Source organism: Erinaceus europaeus, chromosome 7 (assembly GCF_950295315.1).
Source record: "Erinaceus europaeus chromosome 7, mEriEur2.1, whole genome shotgun sequence".
Lineage (NCBI taxonomy): Eukaryota > Metazoa > Chordata > Mammalia > Eulipotyphla > Erinaceidae > Erinaceus > Erinaceus europaeus.
Window position 1 is genome coordinate 123,583,397 of NC_080168.1, and position 27,557 is coordinate 123,610,953.

Sequence of the window (27,557 nt, forward strand, 5' to 3'; positions counted from 1 at the left end):
TGCTTATGAGCATTTCTAACTAGTTCCCCAAAGGAGACCCAGAAGACGGGGAGATAACTTAAGTGGTTTGTTTAGGAATAAAGAGACTTTCTTATGTTTTTTGATAAATGTGCTTAGAGAATCACTGTATTTTCCTGGAATTCACTTGGCCTGAATTATGAGCCATGTAATAGTCCCTATACACTGTGTTACAAACATGGAACCTTGTGAAGGGGCACAGTGCATATTAAAAGTAGGTTTACAAAGATTATTTAGAAGGAGAAAGGGGGGTGAGATGGTAGTGCGGTAGTGCAGTGGCTTAAGCGCACATGGCACAAAGCACAAGGGCCAGCACAGGGATCCAGGTTGGAGCCCCAGACTGGCTCCCTACCTGCTGGCACCCCACAAGCAGTGAAGCAGGCCTGCAGGTGTCTATCTTTCTCTCTCCCTCTCTGTCTTTCCCTCCTCTCTCCATTTCTCTCTGTCGTATCCAACAACAGCAGCAACAAGGGCAATAAAAATGGGGAAAATGGCCTCCAGTGGATTTGTGGTGAAGGCACTGAGCCCTAGTGATAATACTGGAGGGGAAAAAAAAAAGATGAAGTATTCCTTTTGTTTCACAAATAGTTAATTAAATTTAAAAGTTAGCTCTGTTGAGAGGTCTGAAAATAATTGACAACGAAATCATGATAGTCTACAAATAGCTTTTTTTTTTTTTTTGCGTGATTTAGCTGCCTCTGAGTTGTGCATTTTACAATGCTTAAAGAATTGTGGGACAGCTAAAGAAATGAGTCTACTGGAATACCTCAGACCTTCCTGCCTTAGGTTCTCAGTTCAAACCCTAGCACTGCATGTCCCAGGGACTTCTCCCTCTCTTCACCTCTCCCTGTGCCCTGTCTCAAGTGAAGCTCTCTTTCACAAGTAATACAGTAAATATTTTTAAAAATTTAAAAATCATGGAGTAAGCAAAGAGTCTAGAGAGGGTGAGAGCAACTGTCCAAATATCTTGGAGATATCTTATTGCCCTTTATGAGGTTATACTGTGGGGGTAATAACTTTAAATCCTATCAATCTTCTCTCCTTGCAAAGGAAAGGCAGAAACCAGGGAGGGGAAAAGCCATCAAAGTGAGCATTCAGCTGGCCACATAGTTCCGGTAAATACTGCAGTTGCCTGGTCAGGAGTGCCACCCGGAGTTGAGCTTAGGTGTGGTGCTGTCCTTCTCCCTGTCTGTCTGTCTGTCTGTCTGTCTGTCTGTCTGTCTCTGTGTTTATGTTTTTATCTGAAGAAGTGAGTGTGGACCCATGAGGCCCCTGTAATGACAAAAAGAAAAACAAAAATCCAAGCGTGTCCACATTTTGGTGCAATCTCTGTCTCTCTGTCTCTCTGTCTCTCTGTCTCTCTTACCTGTCTGTCTGTCTGTCTGCCTATCTGTCTATCTTCCCATCACTCTTTCTCTTGGCCTGCTCTCTCCCAGCCCATAAGAGCTGTTATTACCTGCTCTCCCTACACACGCACACACACATACACACACACACACACACACACACACACACACACACACACATACACACACACTCACACACATACACACACACTCACACACATACACACACACACTCACACACACATACACACACACTCACACACACATACACACACACATACACACACACTCACACTCACACACACTCACACTCACACACACACATACACACACACTCACAAACACATACACACACACACTCACACACATACACACACACATACACACACTCACACACACACACACTCACACACACACACTCACACACACACACTCACACACACACACACTCACACACACACACACACACACACACACTCACACACACACTCACACACACACACACACTCACACACACACTCACACACACACACTCACACACACACACTCACACACACACACACTCACACACACACACACACACACACACACTCACACACACACTCACACACACACACACACTCACACACACACTCACACACACACACACTCACACACACACTCACACACACACACACTTTCCCTCCTACTGTCTCACTGCTTTTCCTACTGATGGATATTGTATTTTTTTTTTCCTGAGATGTGAACACAAATCGAACTAGCTATACACAGTTCAGTATCTGCAATCACATGCTTTTCCACACTGTTTTATTTATTTATTTCTTGGGTAGAGATGGGGGAACCAAGGGAGGAGGAGCTACAAATGGAGTGAGAAAGCATGATAACAACAACACTCCCTCACTGATCCCATCCCTGGAAGCTCTGCCCCTGCAGTTTGGGGCACCTGGGCACTTAAGCCTTGGTCCTTGTACATTGTAGCATGCCTGTCTTCCCAAGTGTGCCACTGCCTGGCCTCCAGTGCTTGTAATTTTTAACATCTTTTAAACTTTATTTATGTCTTTTGATAGGACAAAGAGGAATTGAGAGGAGTGGGGGGAATAAAAGGAGAAAGAAGAAGACGGAGGGCTGAAATGGAAAGAGAGAGAGACCTGCAGCACTGCTTGTGGTTTGTGAAGCTGTTCTCCCTGAAGGTGGAGGCCGAGGGCTGGAACCCAGGACCTTGCTCATGCTAACATGCACACTTAACCAAGTGAACCACCACCCAGTCCCCTCTAATAATTATTTAAAATAATGATCTTTATTACTTTTTCAATGAAAGAGAGAAAGAGATAGCCTGGTACTGCTCAGCTCTTGGTTGTGTGTGCCTGGGATTGAACCTGGCACCTCAGAGCATCAGGCATAAGCGTCTCCTGGATAACCACTGGACTGTCTTCCTAGCCCCACTTACGATATTTGCACTGCACCGCACTCCACCCCACCCCCAAACTGTGACTGCCATGTGAGGTCTGTGTGCTGCAGTCCTCCAGTTTTCCACATCTACCCATTTCCATTGGTGGCAGCTGATTCCCAATTTAGGGAATTCAGAACTTTGCTGTCAGGGTGTGCTTTAAACTCTCACCTGGGAAGAAAGGGTCAGAACCAGGTGGCTGTGTATCTGGTTAGGCAGAGGCTACAACACACAAGGACTGGGGCTCAGAGCCCCTGCTCCCCACCTGCAGGGGGAAAGCTTTGCAAGTTGTGAAGCAGTGTTGCAGGTGTCTCTCTGTCTCTCTGTCTTGATTTCTGGCTGTCTCCCTATTCAATCAATAAATAAAGATTTGAAAATACAAATAAGTGTTGGGAACATGTGTAAGCCTGATAGAGCTTAGGGAGAACCACCCCCATCTTTGGATGGAGGTCTGAGAAGATAACCTCTTGGTAAGTCTCTCTCAACCGAGGTGAGCATAAGGGGGGAAACTCAGACTTGGTTCTTTCCTTCTTGACTCTCAGGCCCACAGAAACCCCAGTACTTCCCTCCATTAACTGCAGGCCACATGGCCGCAGATTCACTCATTCAAAGTCACCTTCTGATCACAGAAGAACACACCTTATCACACACTTCATCACACACCTCAGACCCCAGACAAGAGAAATTCCAAACTATATGGCCTTTTGATATCCATCTTCTCTCTGTCTCACCCTACGGGTTTAACCCCTATGCTTCTCTCAAATACCTTTGGATAATTAAGTTGCTTGTGTTATGGAGAATAACTGTCTTATATCTCATCAATTCCTGTCATACCAGCCCCCTACCTTAGGGGCATGCTGACTGTTAAGAAACCTGTAATTTCTGTCATATTTCAACAATAATTAACTTCATTGCTTTTCTATTTAACTCATGTCCACTTTGCTAATAAACGGACTCTAGGATTCTGGGACTCTAAGGACTCAGATTCTAGATTCACGCTAAGAGTCCCCTGGTGTCTTTTACTTCGTGTCACCCCTGTCGTGAGCGAGAAAGAACCAGCCCATTACCTTTCCCCTGGAGGACACCCTGCCGGAGAAGGAGAGAGACACCCCAAAAAATAAGAAAGGGGAAAGGGCTCAGGAAGTGGCTGTCATGCAATGAGTATTCTAGCACAGTTTTCCACTGGACTTTTCTTCTCTCTGTAAAACTTCTTACCCTGTACATAATTTATCATAGAAGCAGTGGACAGGAATTACAAAACCTCAGCTTTTTCTTTTCTTTTCTTTTTTTTTAGGATGGCATTTCAATAGGCAGTAAAACTGCAAAAGTTTGACTTTGGCTATTGCCTTAATGGTCGGTCTGTCCTCAAATAATCTGAGCCGAAGCTCACCTTCCATTACTTTCACATCTTGTTCACATAGCAGAGTCAGTGCTATTGGGAAGCCCATCCATCGTGACTCCCAAGCTCCATGGCCTGTTAGCTGTGCTGTCTTGGGAAACTTGTCTCTAGATCTTCGCATCCCTTTCCTCCTTCCTAAACGGAGTGTCTCTGTACTTAGCACTGGCCTGGGCACAGGAGAATGCAGCACAACAGATGTGGCTGTGTTGCTTTGCCTTGTCCATGAGATCCAGCTTCAGGTCTGGTTTCTAGCACCACGTTGAGCAAAGATTCAGTACTGTAGTCTCAGCCTCTGCCTGTGCCTCCCCCTCCCACTCCCCCTGCCCCTGCTTCTGCCTCTCTCTCTCCCTCCCTCTCACTCTCCTCCCCCTCCCTGTCCCTCTCCCTCCCCCTCTCTCTCCCTCTCCCTCTCCCCCTCTCTCCCACCCTTCACCTTTCCTCCCTCTGCCTCTCCTTCCCTCTCCCTCCCTTCCCTTCCCCTCCCCCTCCCCTTCCTTCCCCCTCCCTCTCCCTCCCTCTTCCTCTACCTCTCTCTTTCCCTCCGTCTCCCTCTCCCTCTCCCTCTCCCTCCCTCTCCCCTTCCCTCTCCCTCCCCCGTCCTCTCCCTTTTTCCTCCCACTCCCTCTCCCTTTCCTTCTCTCTGTCTCCCCCCTCCTTCCCTCTCCCTCCCACTTTCTCTTGCTCTCCCTGCCAATCTACCTATCTGTCTTCATCTAAAACAACAACAAAAGTAACCCACAGCTAAAGTTAGGTTAAACAGGAAATGAAATAAATGCTGTAGGTTTGTACTCTCAACTGTAGAACAAAAAAGAGAAAGAAATACGCTTTTGTATGCACTGAAGATTTGTTTTCAGTGCACATTATCAAGTAGATTTGTCCCTCTCAATAAATGGCTGTCTCTGCCGGTCCCTGTTTGAGGCGCCAGATTTGTTAGGCTAGATTTGCGGGCGGAGGGAGATGACCAGGGACTCATGGCTGAGCTGAGGCACAGTTCAATCTTTATTGATGAGCGGGGATGCAGTTCGATCTTTACAGATGAGGAATGCAGTGCAAGTTAGCTATCTCTAATCACAATCCTGTCCTTATGTATCTCCTGAGGCGGAAGTGTCAGGAAGAGGAAGTAAGTAGGATAGGGGTTGGGGAGAAGGAAAAAGTGTGCAAACCAGTGGGGATTAAACCAGTGTGGGCAAAACAATGATGATGTAAACAGATCACAGTGGCAAGCAGTGCAACAGAAGGGGTCTTAGAAGCAGAATTTAGAAGCAGACCAACATGTCTCTATTAAATAAAGATAATTAAAAAGAAGAGAGAGAAAGGCACTTACAGCACTGCTTCAAAGCTCATGAAGTTTCCTCATTCCAGGTGGGGACCAGGGGCTAGGTAGTAACTTCTGTACTGAGTGTGCCATCTCCTCCCTGCCCCCATATCTTCACTTATTAAACTTTTACTGAGGATTTCTTAGGTACAACACCCCCCCCCCCAAATATAGAAGAACAGTTCCACAGCCTTGTAAGATTATCTAGGATGAAGAGAGAACCACAGACAGATGAATCTGGTTTTGAGAAGCTGATGGAATTATCAATACAGCAAGCATACAGGTGGCACAGAGTTGCACTACCTACTTTATCCAAAGGGGCTGTGGAGTGGCACATAGCATGAAGCACAAGGACCCATACAAGGATCCATGCAAGGATCCAGGTTCAAGTCCCCAGCTCCCCACCTGCAGGAGGGAGCCATTACAGGCGGTGAAGCAGGTCTACAAGTGTCTTTCTCTCTCCTTCTCTGTCTCCCCTCCTCCATTTCTCTCTGTATCGTCCAATAAAATGATTTAAAAAAAATTATCCACAGGAACAGTGAACTCAGTGCAGACACCTAGCCCCAGAGATAACCCTGGAGGAAAAAAAATGTTATGCAAGTGCAGACCACCTGTCATGGTAAGGCAGAACAAACCCTTAGCAGTCAGTGATTTATGCTCCCAGTCAAAGTTGTTACGCAACTAGAAGTGGGACAATCATCAAAAGATTAATTATCGCCTGGCTGCCAGGCCAGCAAATAAGCAGGGCTGTATCATTCCCGAAAATGTGGTGTTCTAATTAGCATCTGTGATCGTGAATAAGTTAAAAGACACAAATCCTAGACTTAATCAGCTACTACAGGACCGCAGCCTACGCTCAGGCCCTGAATGTGCCTTCTCATTTGCTGAGCTCAGGACCAAGCTATGAAACAGATTTTAGTGTGTGATTTAGAATTAAGTATAAGCATGTACGGCTACATTTTAGAAGTGTTAGTGACCTTCTTCACCATCGATATTTTTATTGAAGAATAATAAAAACCACTGTCTTTGCAAATGGCTAATTCGCAGTCTTAATGGCCAAAGAAATTCAATACAGATCTCTTGGAGTCAGGCCTTTAAACATTTATGATGGTATACAATGGATATAGCTGTATGAAAATAACAGTTCCTGGGGCCAGACTGGGGTTGCACCTGGTGGTTAATCACTCATGCTACAGTGTGCAAGGACCTGGGTTCAAGCCCCCCTTCCCGTCCCAAGCTTCAGGGGAAAGCTTCACAAGTGGTGAAGTTGAGCTGCAGATGTCTCTCTGTCTCTTTCCATCTCTATCTTCCCCAGTCACTCTGTTTCTGTTCCTATGCAAGAATAAATAAATAAAAAGAGAACAAAAGAATAAGAAAAATACAGTTTTTGCCATGTGCACAACCAGAGTTGAAGTTTGACCCTACCACTACACTGGAGGAATCTTGGATGCTGTATTTCATGTTTCTTTGATAATTATTTTTCTCACTACCTTTTTGTCTCTGTCTATCTGAAAAATTCAAATTAGAAGCAGTGGATCCTAGTGATGAAAAAAATAGTAATAATATGTGGGATCCTAAGGACTCCTGTAGGACTGTTTTCTACACTTCATCTTAGAAACTTTGATAGCTTATACATATTTTTAAATTTTTATTTATAAAAAGGAAACATTGACAAGAACCATAGGATAAGAGGAGTAAAACTCCACACAGTTCCCACCACCAGAACTCTGTATCCCATCCCCTCCCCTGACAGCTTTTCTATTCTTTATCCCTCTGGGAATATGGACCCAGGGTCATTGTGAGATGCAGAAGGTGGAAGGTCTGGCTTCTGTAATTGCTTCCCCGCTGAACATGGGCATTGACAGGTCAATCCATACTCCCAACCTGCCTCTCTTTCTCCCTAGTGGGGTGGGGATCTGGGGAAGCAGGGCTCCAGGACACATTGGTGGAGTGGGGTCCTCTGCCCAGGGAAGTCCGATTGGCATCATGGTAGCATCTGGACCCTGGTGGCTGAAAGAAAAGTTAACATATAAAACCAAACACATTGACTAATCGTGAACCTAAAGGCTGGAATAGTTCAAATGAAGAGTTGGGGGGTCTCTGTTTTGTAGATAGCTAGTAGGCCTATTTTAGTTATATTCCAAAGGGCCCATGACTATATTAGTTTTATTTTTATTTTTTTTTCCTAAGCCTGACATCTGATAGGCAGGTGGATCCAAGTTATTGTCTGGGGAGAAGATGTCATGGCTGGAAAAGGGACCAGAAAGCTGGATCAGGGAAGAGAGTGGCTCCCAAATATTTATGGGTTATTGCAACTGATCAAAGAAATACTGCTTACAGGGACCTGGGAAGTGGTCCGGGAGATAAAGCATTAGAAATACTGCTTACGGGGGTCAGGCAGTAGTGCGGCTGTTTAAGCACACATAGTGCAAAGCACAAGGACCAGTTTAAGCCCCCAGCTCCCCACCTGCAGGGTGGGTCACCTCACAAACGGTGAAGCAGGTCTGCAGGTGTCTTTCTTTCCCATCTCTGTCTTCCCCTCCTCTCTTGATTTCTCTCTGTCCTATCCAACAACAATGAAAGTAATGACCACAATAACAATAACTAAAACGATAAACAACAAGGGCAACAAATAGAAAAAAAATGGCCTCCAGGAGCAGTGGATTCATGGTGCAGGCACCAAGCCCCAGAGATAACCCTGGAAGCAAAGCAAAGCAAAGCAAAGAAATACTCTTTACTGTTTACTTACTAAATGTTAAGGCACCTGGAACACATGGACTAAACAGTCTTTTAATTGGTGCCACTGTCTTAACAAAACTCCTCTTCAGGTGTTAACTTTTTGTAGGTCCCCAAAATAAATTTGTAAATGGTCCTATGAAGTTCCTCAATCACCAGTTCACACTGAACTATGTTCCCTCTGCCACTAGGTGGCAGTTTCCTATTAATAGCTGCAGAGCATACATTCTGCCTTTTGAAGGCAAGGCGCATTTGTTTGTTTGTTTGTTTGTTTGGGAAAAGTTCATGTGATGAATTTGATTGTGTATTGAAATATTTGTCTTAGTATGTGCATTGAGGTTACGAGCTGACTGAGTGAAATGGTGTGGAACTCAGGATAGAAAACATTAAAATGTTTTTTAAAAAATATTTATTCCCTTTTGTTGCCCTTGTTTTATTGTTGTAGTTACTATTGTTGTTATTCATGTTATTGTTGTTGGATAGGACAGAGAAAAATGGAGAGAGGAGGATAAGACAGAGAGGGGGAGAGAAAGACAGACACTTGCAGACCTGCTTCACTGCCTGTAAAGCGACTCTCCTGCAGGTGGGGAGCCAGGGGCTTGAACCAGGATCCTTATGCCAGCCCTTGTGTTCTGCACCACGTGCGCTTAACCCACTGCGTTACTGCCCGACCCCCTAAAAACCTGTTTTTAAAGAAATTTAAGATATGGAGTTGGGCGGTAGTGCAGCGGTTAAAACATGAACATGGTGCAAAGCGCAAGGGCCTGCGTAAAGATCCTGGTTCCAGCCCCTGGCTCCCCACCTACAGGGGAATCGCTTCACTAACTTTGAAGCAGGTCTGCAGGTGTCAAAAACATTTTAAGATATATGCTTATGCTGACTATATATATATATATATATATATATAACCACTTTCTAAATCAATGCTTTCTTTTCCTTTTACAGATGATATGCTATTATGTATATGTATACATATATATGTGTATGTATGATACATGCCATATGTTATATATAGCAGCATAAGTTAAAACTTTTGCATATATGCAAAGGGTTTTTTATCATAGCTTATACATTGATGGTTTATATCTGATATTTACTATTTATAGAACTTATTACTATCTTTATTTTTAAAGAGTTTTATATTATATTTTATATGTGAAGATCATTTGTGCATTATAGCTATGTTTTTCTTTTTTATTTTTTTTCAGTTTTTAAAATATTTATTTACTTATTTATTCCCTTTTGTTGCCTTTTTTTTTTAGTTTTTATGGATGTTGTTGTTGGATAGGACAGAGAGAAATAGAGAGAGGAGGGGAACACGGGGAGAGAAAGACAGACACCTGCAGACCTGCTTCGCCACCTGTGAAATGACAAGGATCCTTAGGTTGGTCCTTGCACTTTGTGCCACATGTACTTAACCCACTGCCCTACTGCCTGACTCCCTATAGCTATATTTTTACAAGCCACTTTTATCTGTGATTAATAGTAGCTTATAAGACAGTAAGATTGGTTAGTCGGAACCTAGGACCTGACCTTTTTTAAGCATCACACATGCATTTGGATGTTGAAATGCCATGTTCTAAAGCTCATTACCAGTATGAGAAGTAAGATTATACATATCAATGGGTCATTTATCTTACTGATGTAAAAAATTTTATCATCTTTATTTATTGGATAGAGACAGCCAGAAACCAAGGGGGAAGGGGGAGATATGGAGGGAGAGAGACAGAGAGACACCTGCTGCACTGCCTCACCATTTGCAGAGCTTTCCCCCTGGGGCAGGGGATAGGGTACTTGAACCTGGTTCCTTGTGCATTGTAACATGTGCACTCAACGAGGTGCACCACCACCAGGCCCTCAGTGGGAAATTTATTTATGTACATATCTATTTGTTTTCTTGTCATGGAGGCTCTACCATTCAAGGTAAACTTTTTTCAGATAGCAAGAGACAGAGAAGCAGAATCAGAGAGAAGGATAAAAGACACTATTTTACCAAAGGCTGAAACTTGGGTGGTAAAGCAGGCAGACTATTCAAGTGAGCTATTTTGCCCAGCCTCAATATTTATTTTTCCTTTTTTTTGACCACAGCATTGAGAAGCTCTGGATAATGGTTGTCCAGGGGTTAAACCAGGGACTTTGGCGCCTCAGGCATGACAGTCTCTTTGCATAACCATTATACTATCTACCCCAGGTCCCAGTGTGTAATTCTTAACACACATATTTTAGATACTATCACTAGGTATGAGAGGAAACATCATTGGCACAGAGGTGGAGGGAAAAGGTAAAGGACAGAAAAAATATTCTGGGAACAAATCCAGCTCTACAGACTTGACTGATTCTCCATCCTTTCATAACAGCAGCAGCACGTGGGGCTCAGAGGAGCAGGTCCAGCGGTGGCTGTTCATGGGGAGACAAGACAGAGGTAAAGAAATATTTTGCTAGTGTTCTTGTGAGATTCTGCATTGATAGTTGTGGTATATGCTCTTATTCAAAGTTGCTCCAGTCTGTAACAAGTGACCTTTAAATACTACCAAATATGCTAATTATGCAAGCATACAGTTAGTACTTACTATAATTAAGTAGTTATTATCACCATTCTCAGTGCTTGCTGAGTCGCAGCCTATTACACCATTTTTTAAAAATTTAATTAGTGATTTAATATCAAATTACAAAATTACAACATAGTAGGTATAACTCCACACCATTCCCACCAGCAGAGTTCTGTATCCCCACTCCCTCCCTTGGAAGCTACCACAGTTCTCCTAGCGTGACAGATATCTCTTAACTATTAGTTCTACATCTGTCTGGGTATATTTGTATGCCAGTCCCAGTTCTGGGCGCCAGTTGCCAGGCTAGCAGGCGAGAGAGAGATGACCAGGGGACTCATGGCTGAGCTGGGAATGCAGTTCAGTCTTTATTGACAAGCGGGGATGCAGTTCGATCTAGCTATCTCTAATCACAATCTTGTCCTATATATCTCCTGAGGCGGAAGTGTCAGGTCAGAAGAGGATGTACATAGGATAGGGGGTGGGGAGAAGGAAAAAGCACTGGAACCAGCGCTGGTGGGGATTAAACCAGTGTGGGCAAAACAATGATTATGTAAATAGACCACAGCGGCAAGCAGTGCAACAGAAGGGGTCTTAGAAGCAGACCAACATTTGTATAGATTGATTTTCCCATGGTCCCATCTTCTCATCCTTTCCAAGTCACACCTACACCTATCATTGCATCCCAATGCCCCCTTTTCCTCTTCTTTCTCTGTGTCCTGAAAAAGTTGGAGTTCAGAGCCCTCTAGTCATCTTTCCCTAACCCCCCCCCTCCAGTATCTCCACCACCACCACCTCTAGGAGTATGGACCAAAATTCTATTTGAGGTACAAAAGGTGAGAGTCCTGGCTTCTGTAATTGCTTCTCTGCTGGACATGGACATTGTCAGCCTATTTCATCTTTATAGTCTTGTGCCCTGTTGTGTGACCCAGGTTCAAGCCCAGTCTCCACTGGCTAGGGCAAGCTTCTTCATTCTCTCTTGTCTTGTTCTCTCTGGGAAATTTGGGTTGCAGCAGTGGAACCCCAGTAATGACAAAAGGAAATCTTTATAATCTCATTTCATCCCACAGAATGTGTACTAGAAAGGAACAAGAGAAGCTGCAATTTCAGTAACATGCCTCCAGTTAGTAAATAATTGAAGTTTCAAGCCCGCAAACCACAATCTTAATCATGCAGTTCTCATGAGGGATCTGCAGGGAATCTAACCCCTAAACCACAGAGCTCCTGAGTCTGTGATGTGATTCATCACACTTGGCAATTTTGCGACAAAGCACTTTCCAACTCATTAGGTCTGGTTAGAGCCTGGGCTTCTGAATTTCTAGCGAGTTCTCCTGGTGCCAATAGAGTGATGCATGGGTCACAGTTTAGGGGAAAAAAATCAAATCTTTATTTATTGGGTAGAGATAGTCATAAAGAGAAAGGGAAGGGGGAGAGAGGGAGAGAAAGACAGAGAGAGAGAGAGAGAGAGAGAGAGAGCGCTGCAACACTGCTTTACCACTCCCAAAGCTTCCCCTTGCAGGTGAGGATCAGGGGCTTGAACTCAGGTCTTTGTGCCCTGTAACATGTACACTTAACTAGATGTGCCACCACCTGGCCCTGGATCACACTTAAAAGTTTTATTTTTATTGTCTTTATTTATGTATTGGGTAGCGACAGCCAGAAATCAAGAGGGAAGGGGGGGTGATAGGGAGAGAAGCAGAGAGACGCCTGCAACACTGCTTCAGCACTGGCAAAGCTTTCACGCCTGCAACAAAGCTTCAGCACTGGCAAAGCTTACTGGCAAAGATGGGGTGGACTCCAAACCTGGGTCCTTGTGCATTGTAACAGGTGTGGCCACACCTGTTACAATGCACACCACCCAGGCCCAGAGCACACTTTCTCTACCAAGATGTTAGACCTCTGCCTCTGTGCTATTTTTATATAGCTATTTATTGTACCAGGGGCCAAAGCTGATTTTTTTAAAAAAGCTAAATTAATAAATTATCTAGGGACAGTGGGAGAGGGAGAGAATGAACTAGAGCAACACTCCAGGAGTCGAGGGCTTGAACTCAGAACTTTCCGCTTCAAATCTTGTTTTCTACTACTATGTCACCTATCTGGACCTCCCACCCCAACACCAGACCCATGCTTAGCAACTCCAGTATCTGTATTTGTTATTCAGTCAGTTGTTCAGTGGGATTGCAATGAGATTCTCAAGTCTTACTTACGAATTTACTCTCATGGTCAGAAATTGCATGATTCTGCTTCTAAGAAAGTGGTTTTAGTGTGTGCTGATTAATAGTGACTTAGTTCACTGTGAGTCCTTCCCAGTAACTGCTTATTTGATCTGCGCAGTAGACCTGAGCAGTAATGGAATAGGATGGTTGCATTTGAGGGAGCCATGGCACGGTCCTTAGATAGCAATAACATCACACAGATGCCCAAACTCTTTCCTTAATCATGCGATTCTCATGAGGGTTCTGCAAGGAATCTAACCCCTAAACCACAGAGCTCCTGAGTCTGTGATGTGATAGATCACACTTGGCAATTTTGCTACAAAGCAGGTTCCAACTCACTAGATCTGGTTAAAGCCTGGGCTTCTGAATTTCTAGCAAGTCCTCATGGTGCCAATACAGTGATGTATGGGTCACACTTTAGAAAAATAAATAAATCTTATTTACTGGATAGAGACAGTCAGAAGTTGAGAGGGCAGGTAGACAAAGAGGCAGAGAGAGAGAGAGAGAGAGAGAGAGAGAGAGAGAGAGCGATCAGACACTGAGCTTAGTTTATGTTCTGTAACTTGGAAGCAGCTACCAGTTGGCCCCATTCTGATTTCACTTGAACTGCACAGGTAATCAACACAGAGGGATTCAGGAACTTGGTAGTGGCTCAAATGAGCTTGGAAATGTCCATGTCATTTTGATATATAACTCAAATAAAAAGAGCTACAAAAGCTGTGTTTATATATGTTCATTTTCCTTTTATAAGCAACTCTACTAGTGCCTATTATTGTTATTAATTTATTATTTGACCGTGTGTGTGTGTGTGTGTGTGTGTGTGTGTGTGTGTATGTACACAGCTCTGTGTGTTCATGTGTACTCACAGGTAGGCACTGTTATTTCAGAGGATCAGTGCCTTCACGATGAATTCACTGCTCTGGTGATCATTTTTCCCCTTTCTTTCTTGTGTTGATAGAGACAGAGAGAAATTGAGCAGAGGTAGGGGAGATAGGGAGAGAGAAAGGGAGACACCTACAGCACTATTTCACCACTTGTTAAGCTTTTCCTCTTGAAGGTGGGAACCAGAGGGTTGAAGATAAGTCCTTGAGCCCATTACTATCCTTATCTTAAAATAAAGAAAAATTATATATATATATATAGAGAGAGAGAGGGAGATATCATTCTGCTGGGCCCTCACAGTGTTACAGCTGTAGCAGTGCTGGGCCCTGTCATTTAAGCAAATCCATCTGTAAGCTCCCAGTAGGAACAGGTAGGTATTTGGAGAGCAGAGTTACCTGCTTTGGGTCAGAATCTAGGTTGTGTTTTTATATTTATTCCCTCCTCCCCACACCCTCAGACACTGTAGATTTGGTATTTTCATTTTTTAAAAGATTTTTAAAAATATTTATTTCCTGTTTGTTGCCCTTGTTTTTATTGTTGTTGTTATTGTTGTTGATGCCGGTGTTGCCTGTGAAGTGACTCCCCTGCAGATGGAGAGCCCGGGGCTCGAACCCGGGTCCTCATGCCTGTCCTTGCGCTTTGCGCCATATGCGCTTAACCCCTTGTGCTATTGCCCAACTCCCAGATTTGGTATTTTCACAGAAGACTGGAATTTGTTCTCGTGTTTGCTTAAACAGGACTAATTATGGTAGAACTATTGGCTCTCCTTCTTCTCCTCCTTCTTCCTCTTCCTCCTCCTCTTCTTCCTCCTCCTTCTCTTCCTCTTCTTTTGTCTTCTTCCTCCTCTTCCCCATTCTCCTTCTTTTCATCCTCCTCCTCCTCCTTTTATCTGCCTCCAGGGTTATCACTGGGGCTCAGTGCATGTACTATGAATCAAATTCACTGCTCCTGAGGCCATTTTTAATTTTTTTCCATATGACAGAGAGATATTGGGGGGGGATAGAGAGGGAGAGAGCAAGAGACACCTGCAGACCTGCTTCAATGCTCGTGAAGTGACCCCCTGCACGTGGGGAGCTGGGGGCTCGAACTGGGATCCTTGCACAGGTCCTTGTGCTTCACACCATGTATATTTAACCTGGTGTACCAACTCCTGGCCCCCTATTGTCTTTTTTTTATTTTCATTTTTTATTTGACCAGACAAATTGAGAAGGGAGAAGGGGGACAAAAATGGAGGAAGAGACACCTCCAGCTATACTCCACCATCCATGAAGCTTCCCTCTTGCAGGAGTGGGCTGGGGGCTGGAACTTGGGTCCTTGCCCATGTAACATGTGCACTCTACTAGGTATGCCACTGCCTGGCTATGGAACAACTGTCTTCTTTTTAATTTTAATTTCTTGTTATTTTTATTTATTGGGTAGAGATAGTCAGAAATCAAGAAGGAAGGGGGTGATAGAGAGGGAGAGAGACAGAGACACACCTACAACCCTGCTTCACCACTCACAAAGCTTTCCCCCTGCAGGTGGGGACTGGGGGCTCGAACTTGGGTCCTTGCACATTGTAACCTGTGCCCTCAACCAGGTACACCACCACCCTGCCTCAGACTACTGTCTTCTTCATATACAAACATCACAGAATTTTATGACACCCTACTCAGAATTCAGCGTTGATCTCTGAGTCAAAGCATACTTACCTTCCCAAGAGGGATAATGTTTTAACAGAAAATATATATCCCTTCGAGTGACTGTAGTGACAAATTAATGATAAAGAGAAATGCTGTCAGTTACAGGCAGGGGAAATACCAGGATCTTACCATGCAAAAGCATCGAAACTATGCAGCAAATGATCTTACAACATATTTATGATGTGTGATGCCATTTTTTTGCCACCTGCGCTTAACCGCTGCGCTACAGCCTGACTCCCATGATGCCATTTTTTATGGCAAGTGACAAAGGAAATAACACCTCCATTCTTGATATTGTTGTGGCTCTCTTCCATGGTGTGTTCACTCATAAAAACTGGCATGATCTTAAGAAGACAATGAGCCAGGACTGGATGATGGCACACCTGGTTGAGCACAAAGACCTGGGTCCGAGCCCCCAGTCTCCACCTGAAGGGGAAATGCTTTGCAAATGGTCAAGTAGTGTTGCAGGTGTCTGTCTCTCCCTCTTTATCACCCCTTTCCATCTTGATTTCTGTCTCTATTCAATAAATAAAGATAACTTAAAAGGGTTAAAAAGAAAGTAATGAGTCTCATTTTGCAAAGATTGTGCATTGCCCTGAAACATACACTTACCTCTAAAACAAAATACCAGCTGTATGCTGAGTCCTGTTATTGTTGGTCCTCTTGCATCAAGTTGTACTGGATTGTTCCATGGAAAATGAACCATAAGACACTCCACTGATGCTTGGCCCCTGTCACTACATGGTCATGTGGAGAGAGGTCTTCTGGGTATTCTGGGATGACCATCCTATCCTCCACCAACATACTGAACCATTCCTTATTTGTTTTCTGGGTTAGTAGTAGGACCATAATAAAATATGGCTAAAGAAAAAAAGGAAGGATGGAAGGGGGAGCAAAGGAAAGAAAGAATACATGAAAGAAAAAAGTAGAGAGAAAGAATGAAAGGATGGATGGATGGATGGATGGATGGATGGATGGATGGGGAGGAAGCTCACCTTCTGGAGCACACACCTTTCCATGCTTGTAAGATCTAGAGCCCAAACCAGTACAACATGGGTTTAAGGCATTGGGGGGAAGTTCCGTAAAGTACTATGGTCTCTCTTTTCCTCTTCCTTCCTCTCCTCCTTTTTCTATAATAAACATGAAAAGTTGACCTGGGGGGCCGGGTGCTGTTGCAACTGGTTGAGCGCACACATTAGAGTTCACAACGACCCAGGCTCAAGCCCCAGGTCCCCCACCTGCAGGGGGAAAACTTCACAAGTGGTGAAGCAGGACTGCAGATGTCTCTCTGTCTCTCTCCCTCTCTATCTCCCCTTCTCCTCTCAATGTCTTTACCAAATAAATAAAGGTAAAAAAACAGGGGCTCCCCACCTGCAGGGGGTTCATTTCACAAGCAGTAAAGCAGGACTGCAGGTGTCTTTCTCTCCTCCTTTCTTCCCCTCCTCTCTCGATTTCTCTCTGTCCTATACAACAACAATGACCGCAGTAACAATAATAATGATGGTGATAAACAATAAGGGAAATTAAAAGGGAAAAAGTAGCCTCTAGGAGCAGTGGATTCATAGTGCAGGCACTGAGCCCCAGCAATAACCCTGGAGGAACAAAAATGACTCAGGAACAGTAATACCTCTCATTTGAGAAGCCCTAGCACTACTTAAAACAAAGTAATTCAAACAACAAAACCTCAGGTGGAGAACCACTGATGTCTAGTTATTCCTTTAATCCCTGCTTGCTAGTATCTGTTTCAGAAGACAGGAGTTTTGTGTTTCAGCAATGATTATCTTTTCATAAGTGAACAGCTAGCATGACTTCTGTTTCCTTCACTTACCATTAGCAGTTTCTCACCAACTCAGGTGTTTCTGTCTTTATTTCCTCACAGACACCGACCCTAAAACTAGTTTCCTTAGACTAGCCATTTCCCTTGTCTACCCCAAGGTTCATTGGTGCTGGCGGTGGAGCTGACTTATGAGAATTACTGATGCCTTTAAGAGTACTCGCAGGACACATTTTTTTAAACTCATTTTTTAAAAATATTTTCCAATTGTATTGGGTGGGCAGAGCTAATGGTTCATAGTATGACTGTTGACACTTGGGTCCAGTTTCTTACCATCCCAAGGTAGATGCCTGCAGAACAGTCTCAACCCAATTTAGGCAAGACCCCCAAAAGCTCTCTGAACCTGCCCCCAACCTTTTCCCCTCAATCTTTTTTTTTTTTTTTTTAAGTGAAGTACACCACACTCAGTCTGAGTTTGCTTTGACTTTCCCATTTATGTCATTGTTTCTTAAATGAGATTATCCAGTATTCGGCCCACTCTTTTTGGCTAATCCCACTCAACACAATGCCTTGTAAAGTCTAAGCAACACAAGAGCCAAGAGTTTGCTTATTTACCATATACCCTCATCACCATTCCCACTCCATGGGCCCTTTGTGGTTTGGAGAAATTTTATTGACCTAGAGGAAACTTTTGAAGGATGGATGACAGTTGCATCTTTTCCAATGACTAGTGCGTAGAACCTTATGTGAGACCCAGTTACCTGCTGCATTTTATTTTAATATAAAAGAATATAAAGATAGAGAAATGCCCAGATGTCACTGTAAAGAAATTCATTCCACAAGGAGAACCTACTTGTCTTATCAACTATGTGTCTTAAATGAAATACCAATGGGCTGTGCTTTGCAAGGCTTTATTGACCAGTATTAAGAGCAGGAAACTTTGTTTCCTCTCTGTGCATATAAAAGGAGAATGACAGCTTAGTCACCAACTTTAAACTGTTTTTCTCAGACACCCAGAAATTGCAGTTTGGGTGGGCGAGACACCTCACTGGATAGATTTTTGTGTTTTTCCAGATACAGTCCAGGTTCAAGCCCCAGGACCATCATGGGGCCCAGAAAGCTTCAGTGTTCTCTCACTCCAGTACCTCTTATCTGAATAAAAAGCAGCCTGAGTGTATCATGAAATCTCTGTATTTAGACCAGGTCCACACGCATCTCCACTGTGACCCCCAAATTCATCTTGTAGAAAACAGTTTTTTACAGTATAACTAAATATCTGGTTATTCACTGCTATCAGAGTGTCTGCTGTCATCAATTTTGATCGTGTTAGTTTTCTTCTGCTTATTGTGTTGGTCAATAAATGCTGATTAATATTATATATTAATAGCTGTGCCCTATGGTGTTGCTGAGTATTGAATCTGGGGCCTAGAGTACCTCAGGCAGCAAAGTTGCATCACCATTATGCTATCACCCCAGCCCCTGAAGAATAGATTTCTGATATTTCAATAATGACACAAGAGACAAAATACTTTTTAACACTTTATTTTTAGACAGCTTACTTTGTTAATCACTGCAAGTAAGCTGTAATACATTAGTAACAGAGGAGTGAAGATCAGTATCCAGGCTATATATCATAGTTCCCTTTCCAAATTAAAACTGACTTGTGGTTCAGTCTGTGTTATTTCTCAAAAGATGTCATTTTTGAGAAAGCAAGTTCAAATTCCTCATCTAGGGATGTTCTAGAAATAGAATGTGGTCTGAGACTTTTATTGAGATATTGAGTGCTCAGGAAGAAATCATTTCTTCATTTAAAAAAAAAAAGCGTAATGAAAATTACTGATTCAAGTGATCCATTTTCCAGAGGTGTTTATCTAGACCTTTAAAACTAGCTTACATAGGTTGCTCCCTCACACAGAAGAGAAAGTGGGAAAGAAAAAAGATATTCCACTCCCCAAAGATCAATCGTTTTTTGGTGTTTTTTTTTTTTTAATCTGTTCTGCAAAACCTATGATGACTCTTGTGAACTCATGCCAAGGACTAACATATCTAGGAACAAGGGTTTTGATTCTACATTGTGTTGCACTGTTGGCAGTTACCTTGGATTTGTAACTAGATGTGCAAGTTGACTGCTGGGTCACCATGGGGAATCCTCTCCATGGATGAATGGATATGGATTGCTGAGGCCATGGCAGATAACCAGTTCCACAGAAGCAACTTCATGTTCTTCTGAGGAAGATCCTTAGCACTGTGGAACAAGGAATATAAATGAGCAATGCCCCCAAGAGATGGCACATGGGGGTTACCAAAATTCAACCCTCAAAAAAAAAAAAAAAGTCTGAAGGTGGAGAGTCTGCATTGGAAAAAAAAAAATATATATATATATATGTATGTCATAGCGTTCCAAATGGTGTTTTCTATGTCAAGCGCACAGATGGACACTCAGTAACCACTGGAAGTATTTCTTAAGCACAAAATAGTAAAAAATTGTGATTTCAAGCTTCGCCAGTAAATACAGGATACTGGTCTAAAAAATAGGCAACTTAGAATGGTTTAGGTTATGTAAGTACTGATGAACATTTAGTAGTTACAGCAGGCAGACCCTTTTTTAAGCATTTGACAGTCAAAATCCATTGATTTCAAGGTCATTAAACAGAGAAATTGCATGAATTTGTATTTACTATGAAAAGAAACACTGCGTTAGTATTTCCAGAATTAAAACAAAAAACTCAGTGTCTGAGGAGAGAAAGCACAACATAATAATATTCAAAATGTAGTTAAACGCTAGCTGCCTTTAGTCATTCCCAGTGAAACTCATATATATATGAAATGGAGAGTTCCTGCCCCACCTAGAGTCACAAACACACACATCAATGTTTCAAAATTTTATAATGGCCAAAGAAGAGGGATACATAGATCTGTTCTACTGATGGAACTCACTTTTCAGGGTTATTTATTTTTTTTAAATTTTTTTTTTTTAGGAAGTTGGTCATTTATTTTAACCTCAAATCAGTTCCATCCCATTCCACAATCCCTTGCCTGGGGTCTTAACAGTTAATGTCCTGGACCATGAGGAGGGCATCCTGAGACACATTGGGCATGATCTCTTCCGGGTTTAAATAAGAACAGTCCATGAAGCACTCTCTCTCTTCTTCAGCCCCAAGCAGGAATGACAAAGGCATCTCCAGCGGGAGATGGTTCTCTTCCGCTCTCTGCTCCTCTTCCATCTGGTCCTCTCCAATCTTTTCCTCTTTCTCCCCCTCCAACATATTGCCAGCCTCCTCTACCTCCTCTTCATAGTGAGCCTCGCTCCCCTCCTCCTCCTCCTCTTCTTCTTCCTCTTCTTCCTCTTCCTCCTCTTCTTCCTCCTCCTCCTCCAACACTTCCTTGTGGTTTTTCTCTCCCTCCTCCTCCCCCATCTGCAGGTTGGGAGACTTATTTTCTTCCTGCTCCTCTGGGCCCTGGCTGAAGAGAAGGGAGGGATCTTGCATGAAGTTGTAAAGTGTTTCCTGCAGTTCCTCCTCCCCGCCTCTGGGGGACACGTGGGTCTGAGCCACCTCGCCACCCTCCTGGGCCTGCTGCTCCTGCAGCGCCTCCTGCTGGCGCTCCAGCTTCTCTTGCTGCCGCATGTCCTCGTAGATCTGGTTCATGATGAACTGCGTGGTGTTGCGTGGCGCCCGCATGCCGGGAGCTCGCCAGCCGTACAGGTTGACCGGGCGGAGCAGGGTGCTCAGATCCACCTGCGGGTTCTTCTTCGAGGTGCGGCGAGGCTGGCGGCCCCTACGGCCCCAGCGGCCCCAGCGCTTCTTTATGCCTGGGGGGCTCACCCAGCCAGGGTTGCAGGACCCGTGCATGCAAGAGCAGCAGCAGCAGAGGTGGCAGACCGGGTGCAGACCGTACACCCAGACCACCTGCACCGGGCTGGGGGGATTCCAGAATCCCATGGACGCTGGGTGGCACGGCCCACCCCAGGGCCCCCAGGGAGGGTGCATGGACCAAGAGGACCTGGGGGCAGGTTGGAACCAAGGGCCATGGCCGTACTGCGGCTGCGGGTGTTTCCTCGGGGGCTCACGCTTGGCCTTAGAGGCACAGTGGTAGCGCCTCTTAAAAACGGGGGCGCCCCTGCGCCTGCGGGGGCAGGAAGACGAGCTGGAAGACGCCTGAGCTGCAGCCTGGGTCCAGCCTCCTCCCAGGTTCAGAGGGTCTTCTTTGGTGTAGAGGGTCTGGCTCATGGTTCAGGGATCCCTCAGAGGGCCAAAAGGCAGTGTCCTACAAAGTGAGGGTGAGATCTGGCCAGGCCCCAAGGAAGGGGGTCTTCAAGAGCCTCGCCACCCCGGGCTCCGGCTTCCTTCTGCAGAATTGCCCTGGACTGCTGTTGTCTTTCGTCGTCACTGCTGGACCTTTGCACCGGGTGTGTGGGCTTATAGGTGGGTGAGATGGACACTGGGGCTGGCTAAGGATCGTGGGTGTGGGTGGGTGGGGTACACACGCAAGTGAGACCCGCTCCGAGTCCCACGCACACCCGCCTCCTCGGAGGCTTGGGCTGGGGACAGGGAGGCAGGGGTTTGCTCGCGTTACCTTGCTGATCCCTCTCTACCCAGGCACTTCTCAGTTGCTGCGTCCTGGCCCGACTGAGCTGGAGTGGCCAGGTGTGGCCTTTATATACCAGCCGGAGGCTCACCCTCCCCCGCGTGCCCATTGCGTCCTCGGTTGCCCTGGACGACAGCCAATCAGAGTCAAGAGCCTTCTCCTCGTGCACAAAGGAGACTTCCGGGTAGAACCCAGAGCTCCACGTGAAGGTTCGCCCAGGGGCTTGTGACGCAGGGTCTGAGCCCCAGCGACTGGAGGGACCGGGCTGTGTTGGTGGCAACCATCTCAGACAAAGCTCGAGGAGGTTTTCTTTGAACATTTTTCTTGATGGATTTCTCAATTTGGTATTACATTAGAAACAGAGATAGAAATCACAAGCATATGCACACACACACTCACACACACACACACACACACACACACACACACACACACACACACGAGACACCTACAACCTGCTTCACCATTTGTGAAGCTTCCCCTCCCGCCACCCCCTTGCAGGTGAGGCAACCTGGGTGCTCAAAACTCGGTCCTCATGCATGGTAACTAATACCCTTTACCAGGTGCTCCTCCTCCCAGCCTCTCTTTGCAGCTGAAGTTCCTCCTTTCAGTCCCAAGAATCCAGCAAGACACCTTTGAGCTAAAGCTTGCATCGTGGAGGGTGGGCTGGGAGGTGGGACAGCCTGTGAGCTACAGAACTGGTGTCCTTCCTACAGCCCTTCCTGAAAGATCCACAACGTCAAGAGATCATTCCTGGCCTCTGTAAACCAGCTCCGGAGCCTTACCTGATGCCCATATGTCGTTTTAACTATTGGCAACTGGAGTCATCCTATAAAAAACTGTCTAGGGGGACTTGGGGCACACCGCCCTCACAGGTGCTTTGTGAGGTTTGGCATGGTCACCATGTCTCACTGAGGAGGGGGCTGAGAGCTGCATTTGTACAAGGAGCCTCAGAACTAGGCATTTGTGGCCCCAGCGCCCCAATTCATCGTGAGGCTGGTCCACAGCCCGTCGTCCAACCCCGGACAGGACTTTTGTGACGAGTAGGTGAGCTCTGTATGAGATAGCGCTATACTGATGGGTAGACCAAATGGACCAAATAGAATTTTTTTTATTATTTTAATTTTTTAAATTTTTATTTTCCCTTTTGTTGCCCTTGTTTTTTATTGCTGTTGTAGTTATTGTTATTACTGTTGTTATTGTTAGATAAGACAGAGAGAAATGGAGAGATGAGGGGAAGCCAGAGAGGGGGAGAGAAAGACAACACCTGCAGACCTGTTTCACCGCCTGTGAAGCTGACTCCCCTGCAGGTGGGGAGCCGGGAGCTCGAACCCGGATCCTAACATCAGTTCTTGCACTTTATGCCACATGTGCTTAACCGACTCTGCTACCGCCCAACTCCCTAAATAAACTTTTTACCAAGATGTAACTTTATCATGGCTACGTGATGAAAGCGCCAATTATAGCATTCTCTTCGACCTCTATTGACTGGTCTGTCTGTCTGTATGTATGCCCTATCTTTATCTATCTACTTCTTCTCTCATAAATAGATCTTTTAATTTATGGAAGATGCACATTCTGACATAGTTAAAGTGGAATCTCATGTAAGCCATGTGCACTCACAAGTTTCTTTTTCCGTTGATGGTGGGAGGGACATACTCATGAGTGTGGGATAGAGTCCGTACACAATCCCTTTCTTACCTACTCGTCTAACTTAACTGAAACTGCTTGGATAATAAAGTCTGCTTTTAACATTGTGCTTTGACTTTAATTCACCAATAAAAATTAGCCTCATTATTCAGTTTTTGTCACCATGGTTACCATTGAGGCTCAGTGCCTGTATGACTCCACTGCAGCCATTTTGGTTTCCTCTCTGCTAGATAAAGAAGGGAAAAGAAAGGAAGGGGAGGAGAGACACCACAGCATCTCTCCACTGCTCTTGAAGTCTCTCTCCTTTATGTGATCCAGTGTGGAAGTGGTGGAGAGGGGTGATTGAAATTCAGATCCTCATGGACGTTAACACACACACACACACACACACACACACACACAGGTGAACCATCTTCTGACCTCATAGTTCACCAATTATTAACCCCTGTGAGTAAACCATGAGTATAGTTACATAGTTCATAGTCCCTAATGCTGGGGTCAAAAGTAAAGTGTTGCGTTTGAGTGCTTATTGTCAGTACACTGCACACACTCATAACTGTTGCTTTTATTATTATTTTATTATTATTTTATTACATTTAAATATTTTCAAACTTCCTTGGAAAGATCCATCCTTATGAAAAGCAAGAGAGGTTGAGAGAGACAGGCTGAGGATGGATGTGTTGACATCTGGCCCACCCCATATTCTTTAACAACTGCGAATGAAATGTTCTGAGAACACCCCATGTGCTTATGTAATACTGATATATTCGATTTCAACTACTACCTAACAAATCCCCACAAATTTGGTTCCCTGGAACACCTTAGGGTGGTTATCTCAGAGTTTTCCAGCTTTGTTGGGTTTCTGTTCAAAGTCTCCTTAAGGGGGTTATCAAGACATCTAATAGTTTGCACTCTTATCCTGGAGCTCAACACATTAATATCTGGGTGCAAAGTTATTTATGTTCTTGGAATTACTCTCTTGTTCTTGTATGACCCTATTTTGTCTTTTGGAGAGTATCTTTAGCTTTAGAGGGTTGGGATGTGAACAGAATTAGCATACAGCTGACATCGGCCTGAGGAGCGTACAAGGGATTCACTCACACCCACAAGGGATTGTGTGCGTATCAAAAGTTTCTGTTTAAGCAAGTGTCTGACAGAAAGCATTCCTCTTCTATACTGGTTGTCCCTGCTGCTCTTTCCCCTGATCTTCTCCTTGGGACCTGCCATGCTGCTTCCTCCAGGTCTTGAACACATGCATCCAGCCACGGGTAACATGGACTCATGGCTCCCAGTTGGTCATTGTGGCTAGCTGATCTTTGCCCCTTGGTCTATTTTGCTTGACCTAGGCATTACACTCTGGTTGTGATGTAATAAAACTCCCGTTTGTTTAAACCCAAACAAAGCCCATGAAAGCTTTTATTTTTGTTACGTTTTTTTTTTAGAGGACACATAATATAGCAGTTTCTAGAAGCTGCCCTCAAAAGACAAGAGTCACTCAAGAATCTTTCTCTAGTACATTCTAGTATAATGATAACACATAGACACGTGAAGTTGACATTTATCACTTGTGATATATCCCCTTTGCTACAGATTCCATTTATTGGAATCAAGATCCAGTTCCTACAATACTCAGTAGAAGATAATTACTCAAAAATACCAGCACCATAGAATCAGGAAAATCACTAACCCAAGTTCAGACCCTGGTACCACATAGGAGATGTGGTAGTGGAGAAGTCTCTGGTACCTTCCACCTTCTGCACCTCACAAAGGATTTTGGTCCATACACCCAGAGGGTTAAAGAATAGGGAAGCTGAGAATCAGGCGGTAGTGCTGCAGGTTAAGTGCAGGTGGCTGCAAAGTGCAATGACCCAGTGACCAGCATTAAGGATCCCGGTTAGAGCCCCCAGTTCCCCACCTGCTGTGGGGAGTCCCTTCACAAGCGGTGAAGCAGGTCTGCAGGTGTCTATCTTTCTCTCCTCCTCTCTCTCTACCCCTCCTCTCTCCATTTCTCACTGTCATATCCAACAACGACACCAATCACTACAGTAAAACAAGGGCAACAAAAGGGAATAAATAAATATTAAAAAAAAAGAATAGGGAAGCTTCCAGTGGAAGGGATAGGACACAGATCTCTGGTGGTGGGAACTGTGTGGAATTGTACCCCTGTTATCAAACAATCTTTTAAATTATAATTAAATCACTAGTAAAAAATTATTTAAAATGGATAGTCAGGAGGTAACGCAGCGGGTTAAGCGCAGGTGGTGCAAAGCATAAGGACTGGTGTAAGGGTCTCAGTTTAAGCCCCTGGCTCCCCACCTGCATGGGGATCCCTTCACAGGTGGTGAAGCAGGTCTGCAGGTGTCTATCTTTCTCTCCTCCTCTCTGTCTTCCCCTCCTCTATCCATTTCTCTATGTCCTATCCAACAACGACGACAACAACAATAATAACTACAACAATAAAACAACAAGGGCAACAAAAGGGAATAAATAAATAAAATAAAATAAAATAAAATAAAGTGCCTGTCATATTAACTAGTTGCAGCTTTGAGTTCTTTTAGTAGCATTGTACTTTGAAATTCTGCTAAATGCCCTAGGGTAACATGTTTTATGTTCTGCAGAAAATAGACTGGGAATGCACTGTGATTTGGATAATGTGACTGTGCATTTGTGTGGGTGGAGGAGAATAAAAGCTAACACTTGATGGCAGTAGTAAGTCATTAAAGATTCAGTCTGCAAGAACAGTCCCTGTACAAAATGAACTCGGCCACGTGACATTCATTGGATGCTTAGTTTGAGAATCTTCCCACAAATGACACATTGAAGAGATTTCAGGTTGACACTATCAATAATTACCTTTTGTTCATGGGCAAGTAGATTTGGCTTCACTTCTTCATTTTAACATTTCCAAGTTGACTTTTAGAAAGCAAGCCTCAGTTTATTAAACTTGCAAATAAAATGCTGCAGTATGGTATGAATGATTCCTTTGGCCCAGGAAGTGTAATTCGATGAATCTTTAAAATTGAAATCTTTGGGGGAGCTGAGCGACAGCGCAGTGTGTTAAGCGCACATGGCGCAAAGCACAAGGACCTGCGTAAGGATCCCAGTTCGAGCCCCGGGGTCCCCACCTGCAGGGGAGTCGCTTCATAAGTGGTGAAGCAGGTCTGCAGGTGTCTGTCTTTCTCTCCCCCTCTCTGTCTTCCCCTCCTCTCTTCATTTCTCTCTGTCCTATCCAACAACAACAGCAATGGCAACAATAACAATAACAATAAAAACTACAACAAGTGCAACAACAAGGGAAACAAAATGGGGAAAATAACCCCCAGGAGCAGTGGATTCATAGTGCAGACACCAAGCCCCAGCTTAACCCTGGAAGCAAAAAATAAATCAATAAAAATTTTAAAAAATGAAAAAAAAATTGAACTTTTTGAAAGCAACACATTACTAACTGACACACAAGTAAGGTAATTCTTGATAGAAGGCATTTTATTTTATTTTTATTTATTTATTTTTAAAAAGTAGATGCATCTTTTAAAAATGTTTATTTATTCCCTTTTGTTGCCCTTGTTTTTATTATTGTAGTTATTATTGTTGTTGTTATTGAACATGGACAATCTATAGGACCAGAGATTCCTATTCTTTTTAAAAAAATATTTATTTTTTCCCTTTTGTTGTCCTTATTGTTTTAGTTAATATTGTTGTCATTGTTGTTGGATAGGACAGAGAGAAATGGAGAGAGGAGGAGAAGCCAGAGAGGGAGAGAGAAAGACAGACACCTGCAGACCTGCTTCGCCGCTTGTGAAGCGACTCCCCTGAAGGTGGGGAGTCAGGGGCTCGAACCAGGGTCCTTACACCGGTCCTTGCACACTGCGCCACCTGTGCTTAACCCGCTGCACTGCCACCCGACTCCCAAATAGAATGCATTTTATATATTCTTAAAGATGTGCTTTATTACACTGTGA

General features: G+C 44.2%; 1 protein-coding gene across 1 annotated transcript; it reads right to left on the reverse strand.

Annotated features, from left to right (window-relative positions):
- Positions 1-19,852: 19,852 nt before the first annotated feature.
- CCER1 (coiled-coil glutamate rich protein 1) lies at positions 19,853-21,975 on the reverse strand. Its single transcript, XM_007524241.2, has one exon. The coding sequence runs from the start codon at positions 21,588-21,590 to the stop codon at positions 20,406-20,408; it is 1,185 nt and encodes a 394-aa protein (XP_007524303.1). The 5' UTR covers positions 21,591-21,975; the 3' UTR covers positions 19,853-20,405.
- Between the last annotated feature and the right edge of the window lie 5,582 nt (positions 21,976-27,557).

Excerpts from the sequence above, each read along its gene's own strand:
- CCER1 (XM_007524241.2), bottom strand. The coding sequence starts at position 21,590 with ATGAGCCAGACCCTCTACACCAAAGAAGACCCTCTGAACCTGGGAGGA.